At 38.5% G+C, this 18,033-nt stretch overlaps 1 protein-coding gene across 4 annotated transcripts in view; it reads right to left on the bottom strand.

Annotated features, from left to right (window-relative positions):
- qsox2 (quiescin Q6 sulfhydryl oxidase 2) overlaps positions 1–18,033 on the bottom strand; it is a 76,203-nt gene that overhangs the window by 51,412 nt on the left and 6,758 nt on the right. For 3 of the 4 annotated variants that reach the window (XM_073052859.1, XM_073052860.1, XM_073052861.1), the window contains exons 2-6: positions 12,208–12,308; positions 9,761–9,809; positions 6,848–6,953; positions 3,465–3,555; positions 2,680–2,825 (exon numbers count right to left, since the gene is read on the bottom strand). In XM_073052859.1, coding sequence (XP_072908960.1) covers positions 2,680–2,825; positions 3,465–3,555; positions 6,848–6,953; positions 9,761–9,809; positions 12,208–12,308 — 493 coding nt within the window. The remainder of the gene's footprint in view (positions 1–2,679; positions 2,826–3,464; positions 3,556–6,847; positions 6,954–9,760; positions 9,810–12,207; positions 12,309–18,033) is intronic. The other variant, XM_073052863.1, reaches the window with a different exon arrangement.

The raw sequence follows: 18,033 nt of genomic DNA on the forward strand, positions 1-18,033 counted from the left end.
ACCATACATTTGTAGAAATTTGCGAGAGTCTTTGGTGACATACCAAGCCTCCTCAAACTCCTAACAACGTATAGCCACCAATGTGACTTCTTCACGATTGCATCAATGAGTTGAATTAGATCTTCTGAACTGCTGATGTCCAGGATCTTGAAGCTGCTCACCACTTATCCATTTATGAGGACAGGTGTGTATTTTCTTGATTTTCCCTTCATGAAATCCATAACCAACTTCTTGATCGTACAGATGCTGAATGCAAGGTGGTTGTTGCAACACCACTAAACCAGTCAATGCACTGTGGTGTCCTTATGAGAAAGCCATGGATCTTACATGACTCTCCTATGCCACAAAACTACTTAGGCAAAATGTCCAAATCTTGAGGTCAAAATTTGCTTTTCCCTTTGATTTGCTCTCTGAGAATTCTGATTCGGTGCTCATTCTGCTTGATGGCATCATGATTGCTGGAAGCCAGGATCCTCAAAGCAGTTGACTGAATACAGTGTTGAGAAAAGAGAAAATTTATCAGGGAACACATTTTTAGTTGCAGCCACTGTGCACTTGTTCTATGTGGATTACAAGGAGGCTACCACGACATGGATTGAGTCAAATTGCTTAATGGTGTTAAGTACTGCACTCATCCAGTCAAATGAAAGCTTGATTGTAGAGGCTGGAGTCAAAAAGGGAATCGCTCATTACACGATACTCAGTTCTTGACCTCCTCTTGTAGCCAGGTTATTTATGCGGCTGATCCAATTCAGTTTTTGTCTGCAATGATCTTCATGATGTTTGTTTTGTGTGGTTGACAATGGTGGGGGGGGGGAGGGCAAGGGAGGGCGGGGAATACCTGTTTATTGGTATACCATAAAGATCAGGCGCAGGTGGGTGGATTCTCATACTGATTGTTATCGTCTGGCCCTTTGGCATAAATATTCCTGGTCATCTATCATCCCAAGCCTGTCCATTATCCCAGTCTTGCTGCTCATAGAGAAGATATTTTCATTTGCTGACTAACTACAATTGGAATTGAACATTGTGCAGTCATCAGCTAGTGTCAACAGGGCACTACCTCACTGATGTCTTGGGGCTGGAATGATTGACCTCCAACAACCACAACCATCCTTTGTTTGCACAAACATGATGAGAAATTCCTTTTAATCTGGGAAAAAAAATAAGTAGTTTCATTTTGCTTGGCTTTAGCGTTCTTCTTGAGATATTTTGCACTGTATTCAATTATTTAACTACTGTTTGTTTTAACCATCCATCCCCAGATTAAATTCTTTAACTGTCTCGTATACTATGGATTAGAGATATTTCTATTAAACATTCTTTGCAAACTGTAGCTGAACCTTAAGGAACACTAGAGAGCAAATCAAAAGTAAAAGCAATTTTTGAACTGAAGATTTAGACATTTTGCCCTATGCTTAAAGGCTGATTTATACTTGTGCGTCACATTGACGCCGTAGGTAATGTGTACCCTATGCCGTACCTACGCCGTACCCTACGCTGTAGGGTGACGTGCACCTCTTCAGAAAAGTTACTCATGTGTCGCAGTGACACATACCACAACAACTGTGATTGGTTCGCTTGGTAGGATCGCATTTCCTCCTATGCATTTCCGGTTGCTTCTTCTCCGCCATGTCTGTCGGCTGTGCGTACACCGATGCGAAATAGATGAACCGAATTGTCAAATCTACCTGCTGACATGTGAAAATGTTTGAAATGCATTTCCTCGTCCATGTCTCTCACGAAGAAACTCACAGTGAAACCCCACCACCAACTAGTGTTTTGGCGTACACCAACACAGACTCGCTACGGCGTAGAGCAACGCAGAAGTGAAAATCAGGGACACGGCACAGGCTGCGGCATAGTCTGTATGCACAAGTATAAATCAGCCTAAGTAGTTTTGCGGCATAGAAGAGTCACGTAAGAAATAGCAAAGAAATACAAAAGCTTTAAAACATCTTGAAGTATTTATCTGAGCATTACAATGGACAAATGAATGAGATTGTTTGAAGAATATAACTTCAAAAGGAGTTTTTAAATAATTTTCACATCATGCAACAAAACATTAAATTTTCAATTATTTTGCTTGGACAATGAAAGCAGTTTGAAAATACCCCAAATCCTACCCAGTTAATTTGAGTCTGTTACTTTACTAGAAGGAGGACCAAAAGCAAGAATCACCAATAGCAGTGTACAGATTTTGTGTTTGCATGAACACAAGATGCTTTACCAAATGGATGATGTAATGATAGTGAACAGTTTTGCAATTATGACAATAACAAAATGCACACCACTAAATTAACAGGCAACAGCGAGCTTGTGGATACAAATCTGCAAGCCCCAAAGAACAATATCACACTGAACTCATATAATGTATATATTTATTTCACCTTCTATCTCCAAAACCACTTTAAGGTTAAATGAAAAACTGGAAAAATGTTTTCCACTACCTCTATGCTTGCTCCACTGCCTGAAAGTGTGACCGAGAGAAACCTTCCCATCTCAAACAGTAAAGTCACCAAGTGGCAAAAGCAGATTCTTTCCAAACAGGGAAGCCGAGCAGGCACTACAAGCGATGCCTAAATGTATTATTTTGTTCCTTCTCTATTCCATTTCAATTCGTATGATACAGCAAGATTAAGTTATTATACAGTGCATGAAAGCAATTTGTACACTCACATGTGAATTAATCCATGAGAGCCATTGGGATGGAATAGGTAGCAAGATGGCAATGAATGAATATCTAGTTTCACCATCAGTTTTTCATCTATATCTGTTACCCGGTTTACCACAATATTTTTATAGCGCATTAAGTCAAGAATCACCTATTAAAAGACAAGAAACAGCTGTAAACATCACTGTCTGGTTAATTTAATTATACAATTACATTTTTTTTCAAAATAATCAATCTTCTATTTGTTCTAAACATACCATCAGGGGTTGTTCAGATATATTGTGGAAATTTCCAGATTCATCCCCTAAGGTAAGCATCTGGAATACAGATGAACCAAATGGAATGTACAATCTAGCAAACTAAATTGGGACTTTTATTCAAACCAGTTCCACAGAATATAATTCTACAATTTGAAATTAAATATTCAACTTAGTGCAAATGAATTTAACTTGCATTCAGGATGCCACATCATGTTATTTCAACTTCAAATTTTTGCTATGATCACAGCTGGACATCAATTGCACAGGATTTTGCTTACAGATTATACTAAATGTATATGAATATGCTGGGACTCATCACTGGTTGTTTATTGAAAAATACATTATTAATCAAATCTCATTAATTTTTAAATCAAAGTTATTAGATATATTTAATCACTTTCACTTATGTAGAACAAAATTTGATGCACGAGACAAACCTTCCAATTTGCTGAATGGAGAGGGCCAGAGAAGAAGAATTGTAACAGAATGAAGGAAATGGAGAACAAACTTGGTAGACAAGACAAACTTACCTCCCGACCCACATAGGATAACTCTGTTTCAAAGATAACAGCAGTATAATGCTTCTGGTGTTTACCCATGTTTGTTAGGATTGAATAGGAGCTGAAAGTGAGGAAACACATTTTAAAGACCAGTCATACTTTTGAGAAACATAATTCAAAAAATGTACAACATAGGCAGCTCCTAAAGTGATTGCTTCAATTGAACAAAACTTTGGACGGATGGCAGAATTAATATTATAAATTAGTAGTTTCAGATTTCTGTAAAGAAACTAAATGTATTTAGCAAACTTTCAGAACTTTTGTTTGAAAATCATGGAGATGTGAAACAGCAGGTTTCACATCTCTGAATTTTAATTTTAAATCTGAAGGGTTTCTGATTTTTAGTTCACCTTCTGAAGACACACTGTCAATTGTTTAATGAGTTTTCGCCTTCAGACAGCCTTCAATAATAATACACCCTTTCCCAACAAATAAAAAAGCCCAAACAGTAACCTTCTCATACACTATATAATCTTGAAGCTCATGCATACCAAACTCCAAATCTTCTCTCCATGCAGTTAATGTTTTTACCGTCTCAGGCAGACTTTGCTGCACATTAGGTGTAGGAACAATCACTGATCTATTGCCCGAGTCAAAATTTCCACTAAAAATTACTGAGATCTTGATTAACAATAATATCACAATGAATCAATGACCTTATGTTTTGTATGTCTTGATACTACAAAATCTTGATTGTTTCAATATATTATGACCAATGGACATATGTTCAAAGTAAATTTATTATCAAAGTACATACATGTCACCATATACAACCTTGAGATTTGTTTTCCTGTGGCCATACTCAGCAAATCGATAGAATAATAACTATAACAGGATCAATGAAAAATTAACCAGAGAGAAGACAACAGTGCAAATGTAAATATAAATAAATAGCAATAACTAACAAAAACATGAAACAGCAAGATAGAATCTTTAAAGTGAGATCATTGATTGTGGGAACGTTTCAATGGATGGGCAAGGGGGAAAACAAGATCAAAATTCAAGTACCGTAGATTCTGGATTTTAAGCCGCTACTTTTTTCCCACATTTTGAACAGCTTTGAACTCTGCGGCCTTTAATCCAGAGCGGCTAATACATGGTTTTTTTTCATGCCGCCAAAAACATTTTGCCTCGTAACAGTAGACCAATAAAATTGATGAGTAGTTCACAGAGGTCCAATGAAATTGTACGATAAATCAAGCGCACTTTCACAATTAAATTATTGTAAATCAGTCATTTGTACTCACCCTCATCAACATGGAAAACACTCGAAGAAAAGCATTGTGCTGCCTTTATGGCAGTTATTTAGTTTATAATATTTTCGCTTAGTAATTCATTTGTTAGTTAAAGTTAGAACTGTTTTAACTATATTTGTTTTCTGTACTACATCCCAGGATGCTATGACGTCACACCCGGTTTCGCCGCGTCTTGTGGGATACCGGTTTGCGATAAACGGGAAGGAGGGGGGCGAGCGGCGGAGCGAAAACGCTGCTTTTAAGTTAAAGGCGATCAATAACTTTTCCTGGTAGGCTGCAGTATATATATTTTTTACCAGTCGTTAGGAGATATTGGAATGTTGTTCAGTAAAGAAGTATACGCAACGTATATTTAAAAGTAGCCGCGTTACAGGCACGGTTCGAAAAAAAGCATTTGCAATATGTATTTGTTTATGTTACCATATGGATTTAATTAAAAGTTAAAAAATCCTCACGTGTAATATCTTTCTGTGTAAATATCTCATATTACAACGTGGGACACCTGCGGCCGAAAATCCGGTGCGGCCTAAAATCCGGTGCGGCCTGTACAAGTAAAAAATTGATTTTATTTCTAAAATTAGAGCCAGCGGCTTTTAATCAGGTGCGCTCTGTAGTCCGGAATCTACGGTAGTTCAAAGTAAAATTTATTATCAGAGTACATACATGGCACCATATACAACCCTAAGATTCTTTTTCCTGTGGGCATCGTTAGGAAATCTATAGAACAGTAACTGTAAACAGGATCAATGAACAAACTGCGCAAATGCAAATATAAATAAATAGCAATAAATAAAGAAAATGGAATAACAGATAAAGTGTCCTTAAAGAGAGACCATCGGTTATGGGAATACTAGAAATAGAATGAGTGTAGTTATCTCCTTTTGTTCAAGAGTCTGACAAAAGCCTAATGATTGTGAGGTAGAAACAGTCTTGAATCTGGTGGTGCGAGTCCTGAGGCACTTGTACCTTCTAACTGACGGCAGTGGTGAGAGAAGAGCATGGCCTTGGTGATGAGGATCTCTGATGATAGATGCTGAGATTTCATGCAATTATGCTTAATGGTTGGGAAAGCTTTCCCCTGATGTACTGGGCCAAATCCACTACCTTTTATAGGATTTTCCATCAAAGGCATTGGTGCTTCTATACCAGGCTGTGATGCAGCCAGTCAATACACTCTCCACTACGCATCTTTTGAAGTTTGTCAAAGCTCTAGATGTCATGCCAAATCTGCGCAGTCTCCCAAGTAGAGGGCTGATGTGCTTTATTTGCAATTGCACTTATGTGCTGGGTCCAGGACAGGTCCTCTGAAATAGAAACACCCAGGAATTTAAAGCTGATAACTCTCTCCCCTCTGATCCCCCGATGAAGACTGGCTCTGGGCCTCTGGTTTCCCACTCCAGTTCCTTGGTCTTGCTGACATTGAGTGAGTGGTTGTTGTTACTACACCACTTAACCAAATTTTCAATTTCCATCATGTATGCTGATTCATCACAACCTTTGATTGGGCCCACAACAGTGGTGCCATCAGCAAATTTGAATATGGTAATAGAGCTGTGCTTAGCCACACAGTCATGGGTGTAAAGCGAGTAGAGTAGGGGACTAAGCACACAGTCCTACGGTGTACCTGTGTTAATGGAGATCATGGAAGAGCTGTTGTTACCAATCCAGACTGAGTGGGGTCTACAAGTGAGGAAATCCAGGACCCGATTGCACAAGGAGGTATTGAAGCCAAGGTCTTGGAGCAATACGATTGCATACAAGTAATTTATGTTGTGCAAATAGATGAGAGAATTTTGCACATGACAGGCACAAGGAAAAAAAAGAACTGAAATAATTATCAAAGTCTAGTTCCTTCATTTCCTAATAGAGAGAAGGCTGCAAATCAATTTGCTGCATAGTGATCAGAGGAGAGAGGTAAAATGTAACTGCAACGTGGAATGATAAATTAAATGTGAACAGCGCACCAAAAATTTAGACAGTAGGTGGCACCCTTTTCAAACAGATCACAAGCAAAATCTCTCCAAACTAGTGTTAATTAGCCAAAAAAGACAACTTTATTTCTGTTATTCCTTCAAAATGTGTAATTTCCAACAATACCTGATTGGTTGTAATACAGGGCAAGCAGGCGGTTTATTAGGATTTGTACTATTTTGTAGGAAGTCAATAATTATCTGTCGTAAAGTCTGCACCTCCCTGTTTGAACCTATAAAACAAATATTTGGGAATTTTAGAAAGATCCTTCAGCTGTTATCCATAAGCATCATTGTAAAAGCAAGTATAACTGTCTAAACTTTGTGACTTTCACCAACATTTATTAAATATCAGATTTATAACTTTTGGCAGCACTTAAAATGAATGATTTAAAAAGTTGATTCCAAAGCCAATACCTCTGAAGTGTAACAAAATGTTGAAACATAATGATACAAAATCCCCTGAAAGTGGCGTCACAGGTAGATAGGGTTGTAAAGAGAACTTTTGGTACATTGGACTTTATAAATCAAAGTACTGAGTGTAAGAGTTGGAATGTTATGGTGAGGTGTATAATTCATTGGTAAGGCTGAATTTGGAGTATTGTGTGCAGTTTTGGTCACCGAATTACAGGCAGGATATTAATAAGGTTGAAAGAGTGCAGAGAAAGTTTACAAGGATGTTGCGGGACTTGAGAAACTGAGTTACAGAGAAAGGTTGAATAGGTTAGGACTTTATTCCCTGGAGCGTAGAAGAATGAGGGGAGATTTGATAGAGGAATGTAAAATTATGATGGGTATAGATAGAGTGAATGCAAGCAGACTTTTTTCACTGAGGCTAGGGGAGCAAAAAAAAACAGAGGACATTGGTTAAGGATGAAGGGAAAAGTTTAAAGGGAACATTAAGGGGGGCTTCTAAGGTCTGTTTCTGTGCTGTAATGTTCTATGGTTCTATAATGATACAATTATCAAGGGGAAAATCTGCAATGATGAAAACAAAAATAACAAATTGTCTCTTCTCTATGAAATTAACAAAAAAAAACCCCAATAGATTTTACCCTGTATATTGCTCTGCGTTTCCAGTTACATAACATCAACTGAAACCTTTGACATGATAGCAATTGCTTATATTTTAAAAAAATCTTGGTAAGTAGACTTGGCTGTGAAGGCCAGCATTTATTATCAAACCCTAATTGATCCCAAATTGAATGGGTTCCTTGCCCATTTCAGAGGACATTAAGAATAAACCATCTTCATTGATAAGATAGGTCAGACCAGGTAAGGATGAACAATTCCTTCTTTAAGGAACATGAAAGGACTAGTCTAGTTTTAAAATAACAATTCACCTGTTTTGTAGTCACCATTACTAGTAATTACTTTTTATTATTAATGTATTTAATTAATTGAATTTAATTTCCCCAGCTACGATGGTGGGAACTGAATTTATGAATCCTAATCAGTGAGTTCAGGCAACTGTTTACTAATCAGTTAAGACCGCATCACAAGTATATGCAGAGCAGATTTAATGGGACAGTTTAATTTATATTCCATTGACCTCTGGATTGTTAACCATTATAAAAGGGAATTGGTTATACATTATGGAAATATTTATGGCATCCATTAAGTAGAGATGAAAGATGATTCCTTCAAATATGGAACAAAGGACTGCAGTGCTAGTGAAAGTGTGGTTAAAAAAAAGAAAAAACAGATAACTAAATACGAAAACAACAGATTCTGTAAATCTGAAACAGAAAATGCTGTAAACACTCAGCAGGTCAGGCAGCATCTGTGGAAAGAGAAACAGTTAATATTTTAGGTCTAGGATTCTTTGTCAGAATTGGGAGAGAGAGAGAGAGAGAAAAAATTAGTTTTTAGTAGCAGAGACTTGGAGGAGGAATGGATAGAAGAGAAAGAAAGTATTTTTTGAAAGGTGAGACTAAATTAGTTAAAACAGCAGTAAGTAGTAGATACCCTCTATTGGTTTTATTGTGTTGATATCAGCAGGACTCAGCTGGAGATGCCCAGCAGATCAAGCTATATTAAAGGGGACAAAAAAAAAAATTGAGCCAAACATTCAGATAAATGATTAGCAGAAATTGTCGGCTGTTAATCAGGTAGAAAGAACATTACTTGAAGTTGGAACGTTTAATATTGAATTCCAAAGGTTGTAACATGCCCATTGGAAAGTAAGCATCAATTCGTGAGCTTGCATTGGGATGCATTGCAGTTAGCCATAGATAGATCAGTCTGATTAGGATAGAGCATTTAAGAAGCAGCCGATTTAATTGGAAGCTCAAGATTATTCCTGCGGACAAACCTAAGTGATCCACAAAGTAATCATGCAATCAAGTCTTTGTGTTCTCTAGTAAAGAACACAAAATAATAGTACACTAAAACAGAAAAGATAGACAACTTATGGTTAACAGAAGTGAATCAGTGCTTCACCTGGGAGGACTGTTTGGGCCTCTGGATGGAAAGAAGGGAATAAGTGAAAATGAGAAATAAGAGAAATCTTCTTTGTTTGCATGAGAAGGTGCCATAAGACAGGAAATAACAGGTGGGGACAGAAGAGTGGACCAGGGAGAAATGCCATCAGAATGCTAATAATAGAGGGGCAGGAATACCCCTCTGGTGATGGAATCCTTTTGATTCTAACATAACAGTGCAAATTATTTAAAGATTCTAGATGATACAGGTAACCATTCTCCATTACATAATAATTTTGTTTCTAACAACCTCAGTGCTTGGTAGATATATACAAGAATAACTCAACCATTTTCAAATAAGAAGGGGATAAAACATTTATAGAACAGAAACCATCTCAAAGTACAGTATTTATACCTAAAGGCACCATGATTGTTGCCATTACAAACTTAAATACCTACCCAAATCTTCTACCAATTAACACAGTAATATTACTTCCACATTCAAATTTTATATAAATTCAAATTAGTTAACTAGTATTAGGCTATTAACATTACATCAAGTGCCCTTTGTTCAATGTTCTGCTAAATACGTAGCTTTTTCTGTAAGGTTCTCATACCTTTATAATCTTCTCCAGTTGTGAAATGACTTACAAGTGCTTTGAAGTACTACAAGGGAGCAACAAAATAAAAATTAATGATATTAATAATAGACTTTTTACTGAAAGCACAAGAGTTTGGTTCTTTTGTTTTATATTTCCATTTGTTTACACAAAACCACAAGCAATTTTGAAAATTAGGAAGAAACTTGACAAAACATTTTTACTCTAAATAGTCATCTATAAAATTAATCTCACCCAAATTATGATTAGTAACTATATTTCTTCTAAAACCCACTTCTTCCACTATGAATTAGTAATTTATTACTTTCCAGTTGCACTGAGCTATTCTGCAGTATTATGGTTGGGCTGTCAAAATCAAAGTAGAAATTTAGTTGTACATCTGAGGAAAAAAAAGCAATGTAATGCAAGCCTCAAATTAAATGTTCTAAATTCCTGGAAGATAATAACAAAACTGCTGACATAGATGTGCCAGCCAAAATTTCTTAAGAATGTTAGTCCAGAGTGCAAAAAAAAATGTAACATTAAGCATTGCACTCAACTCACTAATAACTAGATTTCTGAGCATCTTTGGATGGGAATAAAGCGTCAATGTTTTGGGTCGAGACCCTTCATCAGGACTGGAAAGGAAGGGGAGTAACTTTTTTTAATATACAATTTATGAAAATCATAAGAATTAGCACATTTAACATATTTCCTCGATACTGCTTTTGCCTACTGCATTATAGTCTGGTATGATACGATTTCTCCTAATGATATACAGTAAGTTATTTTATCTTACCCCAATCAAGAACCAATGAATTTTACCCTTTAAATCAGTAGTGCATTGAACAATTGCACAACTTCAGGGAACTTCCTGTTCTCTATGGTACACTGTATTTATCTTTATTCTACTAAAATTCACCATGCAGGTAATTTTTCTAGTAGAAACTAGTTACATGCTGGCCAACTGAAATAGATAGGAATAAAACCTAAATTGTAACAAATATAAACTTGAAAAGAATAACAAACTTTCAGTGATATGTAATGACATGGTAAACACAAAGGACATTAATATTAGCTTCTGATTGATTTAACAAGAAGCCAGTATAAATAAATGGTATGATAATTAATTAGATGGGGAAAAAATAAATTCATTTTATCGAACTTCAAAGCCAAGGGCACCTGATGGACTAATATTGCTGCTTTGGCAGTTCTAGATTGTATGTACTGGTCTAATAATGCAAGGAAGGAAACGTCACCGTTAAGTTAGGTCACAATTACAGGCAGTCCCTGGGTTACGTACGAGTTCCGTTCCTGAGTCCGTCTTTAAGTCAGATTTGTACATAAGTTGGAACAAGTACATCCGGTATTATTTAGCGTCAGTTCATCAAACGTTTGTCTTAGTATATAGTATACATTTTACCTTTCTATGCATATAAAACACTTAAGAAACGTATGTATTCCAATAATTAAACTACTGCATTGCTTAGTAATAATTGTAGCTTTCATTGGGGCAGGGCGTTTCACATGCTCCATTATTCTCACTTTATCCGCTATCCTTTAAAATTGTTCCAATCGTTGACTGACTATAGCCTAATGCTTTTCCAATGACCGATGGCATTTCACCTCTTTCCAAATGCTTTATTATTTCCACACGCTTTATTATTTCCACTTTATTTTCAATCGCGATTGCTTTCTGTCAATGGAACAGAAACACTGCGGGCGGCGGGTCCCGAGCTCCGCCGGCTCCCGAGGTCCGCTGGGTCCTAAGGACCACCACACTGAGACAGGCTAAATGGGACAAGTGGGGGCTGTGCTGGGTTTGGGTATTTGTTCCTCCACAATATTCCGCGTGGGTAATTAAACTGGAGGTGGCAGTGTTATTTTTTTATGAGGTTGAATTGTGAGCTTGACATCAACCCGGCACGGATGGTACGGGAGTCACTGGATCGACATTAACCTGGCACGGGAGCGGTCTGTCACTGGATCGAACTCGCTGATCTCACTGTGCCACCAGCCAACTGGAATGGGGGGGGGGGGGGGGGTGCGGGTCAGGGTGAATCTTACTAAGAAAAATTTAAGCCAAATACAAAGTTAAACACTCAACACAGTGTCAATGGCAATGACTTAAAATGCCGTATGGTGTTGCAATCCGACTTAAAATGGTGGGCAGCGTTGCAATCTGACTTTAAATGGCGGACGGTGTTCTCCTTCCTCGGTTTGTAAGTACGAGTTATCGGTAAGTCGGACGTTCGTAACTCAGGGACTACCTGTATAATGCTGCTGTGCTTTATCTACCCACATAATGAGATAAAAATTGATACATTTCAGAAGATAGTGCAAAAAGGAACTGATGATTAGTAAAAATCTATTTTTCATTTCAAAATGCAAGTTTGCAAAGTGATTCACTGCACAAAGACACTATTTCTATCACATGCCAGCCAATAAGTACAATATGTCCTTACCCTAAAAGTTGGATAGAAGTGAACACCAAATTCTGTACAAGTGGCAAAATTCTTCTCGTCAGCACAGTCCATCGCACCTAACCTGATTGCCATTTCCCAATCTACAAAGAAATGTTCATTCCATTATTTTTCTGATACAAATCTCATCTTTGAAAGGTGACTGGGATACTTAGATCAAATAGGGAATAGAATATAAAAGCTGAAGTTTCTAGTTGAATTCATGCCAACTTGAATCAACAAATTTGCACATTATGGACTAAGAATTTTAAAGCTGCCTTCCTGGAGTAAAGTTTAAACAAAACCTAAACTGCAATATTGATTTTTATGCAGATGAAGTGTCAGTTAATTTGCCTTCAAAGGTAGAAGTTAATTTAGGCTCTATAAAAACTAAATGTGCATCAATGTGCCTCACCCCAGCTGCCTGGGACAAGCAAGTCAGATGGTGGTAGCACAATAAATATTGTGGAGTGGAAAAGGAAAATAATTATCCACAAATACAGAAATGAAACCAGAGCAGGAGATTACTTATTGTAAAATTCTGAAGCATAATCATAAAAAGTTTTCCACAAAATAAGTATTTTAAAAACACTGCAATGGGGTGCAGGTCAAGTGCCAAATGAAACTCAAACCATTTCCTCATCATGTGGATGCAAACACAAACTACCTTTATTAAACAAGGACTCGAATAAAAATTGATGAAAAATAAATGCACTCCACTAAAAGTGCTTACTATCGTAGAACAGAGAACATTAAATTGAACTGAAAGCTTAAAAACAATAAAAAGGCACTGCACTTCATTCTGTAATTTAGCTTCTCTTTTGATGAGGAAACAAAGGCATTTTAAAATGTTCACTGCAAAAGTTATCTAGGGAATTACAAAACTGTTAAGTGGTTCAGAATTAGTCTATCTTTCTGCTGCAATGTGCTCATACCTCAATGTGGTACGATAAGTATGCCAGTTAACATCAGCTTTAAAAATACACTGCTGCTGCAAGTTAACAACTGACTCATGTGACCAATGTGTGCTTGTGGCCTTAGCATGTTATGTAAAAAAGCCAAGATATCATTGTTACCTTATGGATACATTTATGAAGCAGCAATTATTCCTCTCTGTGTTCCTAACACTAATGTACTAAACTATGCAGTTTAATATTTTCCAAATTATGAGATAGCAAATTAAAATGCTAAATTAAATTGGAGGATCTTTCAAATGTGTCTTTTGTACATTATAAAATATTGCACTTTTTCTATTCATGTACTGTGTATGTTATCAGCAATTTATTATCCATCGTATTTGCTCAGGAATGAGTTGTATTCTGCCAACTTCATGGAACTCGTGTAGGTATGTGTACAGTACCACTTAGGGACAGAATTTTAGGGCTTTGCTCTGATGTGGAAAGACAAACATGTTTTCAAGTGCACTTACTATCCTTCATTTTGAGAACAGTGGTTTGAGAGTTGGTGCAGTTCTGGCAGAATACTGAAGGGCTTTTTTTTTTAAAGAGAGAATACACTGCTGCCTCGGTCTGCTGGCAACAGAGATCAGGCACTTTGGGGCTGTATGTGTCAAGTGAAAAGTGCTGAAGCTGGATGATGCTAATCCTTTCCCACATTCTCTTTAGCATGTTTTGTCCTTTTCTTTATGCCTCTTCCCTCTGAAATGTAAACTGTTTCTCTTTAAGTGTTTTCTAGCATTTTACTTCATAATTTCCTAGCATTGGCATTTTCAAAAAAAGGTTTACTTCCTAGATGTTATAGGAGCTGCATCAAGCAGGAGGTGCAGAAACCTGAAGTACCACAGCACCAGGTTCAAGAACAGCTGCTGCCACCCACCATTTGATTCTTCAAATAACCTACACAACCCTAATAACAACACTTTAATAACAGTCACACGAGTGAATCTGCAGATGCTGGAAATAAATAATAACACAAAATGCTGGCAGAACTCAGCGGGCCAGACAGCATCTATGGGAGGAGGTAGTGACAACGTTTCGGGCCAAAACCCTTCATCAGGAGTTCGCTTCACACCAAAATAGACTTGATTTTGCTCTAATTGAGTTTTCTTGTAAATTATGTATCATGAATGGTGCTTATATGTTGGCACATGTAAGTTTTTAATTTCATCAATGCATATTGGACACTTACTTGTTCATATAACAATAAACTCAACTTTAAACAACACACACAAAATGCTGGTGGAACACAACAGGCCAGGCAGCATCTATAAGGAGAAGCACTGTCGACGGTTCGGGCCGAGACCCTTCGTCAGGACTAACTGAAAGGAAAGATAGTAAGAGATTTGAAAGTAGTGGGGGGGAGGGGGAAATGCAAAATGATAGAAGACCGGAGGGGGTGGGATGAAGCTAAGAGCTGGAAAGGTGATTGGTGAAAGTGTTACAGAGCTGGAGAAGGGAAAGGATCATTGGACGGGAGGCCTCGGGAGAAGTGGGGGGGGGGGGGGGGAAGCACCAGAGGGAGATGGAGAACAGGCAAACAACTAAATATGTCAGGGATGGGGTAAGAAGGGGAGGAAGGGCATTAACGGAAGTTAGAGAACTCTTGGCACTTATCCTTGTAAGCGGAACAAGTGCTACACCTGCCCTTACACTTCCTCCCTCACTACCATTCAGGGCCCCAGACAGTCCTTCCAGGTGAGACAACACTTCACCTGTGAGTCGGCTGGTGTGGTATACCGCGTCCAGCGCACCCGGTGTGGCCTTTTATATATTGGTGAGACCCGAAGCAGACTGGGAGACCGTTTCGTTGAACACCTACGCTCGGTCCGCCAGAGAAAGCAGGATCTCCCAGTGGCCACACATTTTAATTCCACATCCCATTCCCATTCTGTTATGTCTATCCATGGCCTCCTCTACTGTTAAAATGAATCCAAACTCAGGTTGGAGGAACAATACCTTATATACCAGCTGGGTAGCCTCCAACCTGATGGCATGAACATTGACTTCTCTAACTTCCGTTGATGCCCCTCCTCCCCTTCTTACCCCATCCCGGACATATTTAGTTGTTTGCCTGTTCTCCATCTTCCTCTGGTGCCCCCCTCCCCTTTCTCCTGAGGCCTCCCATCCCATGACCCTTTCCCTTCTCCAGCTCTGTATCACTTTCGCAAATCACCTTTCCAGCTCTTAGCTTCATCCCACCCCCTCCGGTCTTCTCCTATCATTTTGTATTCCCCCCCCCCCCACCCCCACTACTTTCAAATCTCTTACTATCTTTCCTTTCAGTTAGTCCCGACGAAGGGTCTCGGCCCGAAATGTCGACAGTGCTTCTCCTTATAGATGCTGCCTGGCCTGCTGTGTTCCACCAGCATTTTGTGTGTGTTGTTAACTCAACTTTAACTTTTGTTTGACCAATCCAGGCTACTGCAGTATTCAATACTGTCCTAACTTGTGGATAGTGGAAGGATTTGAGGAAATAAACCTTATTGCAGAAGACCCACTCCCTAACCTCGTAACCATAGCGTCTACATGACTAGCTGACCAGTTAAATAGTTGTCAATGAGGAATCTCAGGATGATGAATTGTGGGGAATTCAGTGATAGCTGCCCCATTAAATATCAAGGGGACACTGTCATTACCTGGTTCTGAATGTTATCTGGGTCCACCTGTATAAAAGCACAGAATCCTTCATACTCAAGGAGGTAGAAGGAGATCATCTACAAAATTCTCACATCCAACATCACAATGAATAGCAAAATACAAAATGCTGGAGAAACTCAGCAGGTAAGGCAGCAGCATCAATGGAAAAGAATAGATAATCAATGTTTCGAGCTGAGACCTTTCTTCAGGACTCAGAAGGGGTAAAATACCAGAATACAAAGTTTGGGGAAGAGAAAGAAGGCTAGCTGGAAGGCAGTAGGTGAAGCCAGGTGTGTGGGAAAGGTCAAGGGCCAAAGAAGGAATCTGATAGGAGAGGACAGTGGACCTTGGAGAAAGGGAAAGACAAGGGAACCCAGGGGAAGTAATAGGCATGTAAAAAGAGGTAAAAGGTCAGAGTGGGAAATAGGGGAAGGAGAGGGGGCGAGTGTTTACTGAAGGAGAAATTGATATTCATGCCATCAGATTGGAGGCAAACCGGATGGAATAAAAGGTGTTGCTCCTCCATCCAATAATGAATGATTCTTCTACCACATCCTGCCATTATTGTGCTTCCATTACACTAGACAGTTAAATGCATGCTGATTTCAAAATATTTTCTGGAACATCAAAAAACTGCGTATGCTGGAAAACTAAGATAAAAGCAGAAAATCCTTTTATTATTAGTCACATTGTCACGAGTGTACAGAGGATAGAACAGTAGGCTAATGCACACATCCTCGAGATGCACCTGTGTTGATTGTCTACATGGACATGTTACCTCTGATCCATAATGACTGCTGTCTCTTGTTGAAGAAGTTGAAGGTCTAGCCTCAGGAGGTACAGAGGCACAGGTTTAGAAACATGGTGATTAATACTGTAGGGATAATAAGTGTTGAAAGCTGAACTGTAATCAATAAATAGCAGCCCAGTGTATGTTTTGCTGATGTTTAGGTGCTCCAAAGCTGAGTGCACAGCCAATGAGACTGCATCCACTTTAGACCTGTTGCTAAAGTAAACAAAAATGCACCAGGGTCCAGGAGTTAAATTCAGCCATAACCAATCTCTTGAAGAACTTCATCATGGTAGATATGAGTGCTACTGGCCAATCACCATTGAGGCAGCTCCCTCATCTCTCCTTGGGCACTGTATGATTGCTGCCTTTTTGAAATAGCTGGGAACATCATACTGTAGCATTGAGAGACTGAAGATGTCTTTAAACACTCTAGCTAGTTGGTCTGCACAGAACTTCAGTACCTGGCCAGGTTCACCAACGGGTCTTGATGCCTTGAAGTGTTTTTTTCCTTGAAGGATGTTCTGACCTCACCCTCCAAAACAAAGACTGCAGGGTCGCCAGAAGCTGTGGGAATTCGCAAAGCATGCATAAAAAGTGTTAAGCTCATTGGGGAGTGAAGCCTGTAATTCATGCTGTAATGTATCACTTTACAGGAAGTAATGCCATACAAATCCTCCCTCAGCAGTGATACATCTCTAATTTCACACAGAATTTCCTTTTTCTTCTCATGATGGTCTTCCACAGGTTGCTTACAGGATCCTGGATTGCCAGTCTTGAACACAATAGATTTAGCCTCAGCAGATTGTGAATCTCCTGGTGCACCCAAGGCTTCCGGCTTAGTAAAATACAGTATGTTCTCAATGGTACACACTCATCTACGCAGGTCTGGAAGTTGGTAACGCTATGACATATTGATTCAGATCCGAAGATGAATACTTAAACCTGGTCCAGTTTACCAACTGTGAGAGTTGAAGTAAATTAAGATGTGCGTGGGCTTGGAGGAGGTTAAAAGTCAGTGCAGAAAACAAATGTGATTTAATTATGTCTGGGTTAAAGTCAGAAAACAAATGTCATTTAATTATGTCTGATAAGCAGGAATGCAGAAGCGCCTGACAAGATTAACTGCTTGTGGAAAACAGAGCAGATATGCGAAGATTGTAATCATTGAAGTCCTGAGATATGGACTATTGTTTTACAGAAATGTGTAAAAAAACAACTCCAAATATGGAATGGGAAAACACTGAATCTAAGACTGACTCGGGAGGTACACAGTCTTAGATTCAGTGTTTTCCCATTCCATATTTGGAGTTGTTTTTTTACACATTTCTGTAAAACAATAGTCCATATCTCAGGACTTCAATGATTACAATCTTCGCATATCTGCTCTGTTTTCCACAAGCAGTTAATCTTGTCAGGCGCTTCTGCATTCCTGCTTATCAG

Source organism: Hemitrygon akajei, chromosome 7, assembly GCF_048418815.1.
Source record: "Hemitrygon akajei chromosome 7, sHemAka1.3, whole genome shotgun sequence".
Taxonomy (NCBI): domain Eukaryota; kingdom Metazoa; phylum Chordata; class Chondrichthyes; order Myliobatiformes; family Dasyatidae; genus Hemitrygon; species Hemitrygon akajei.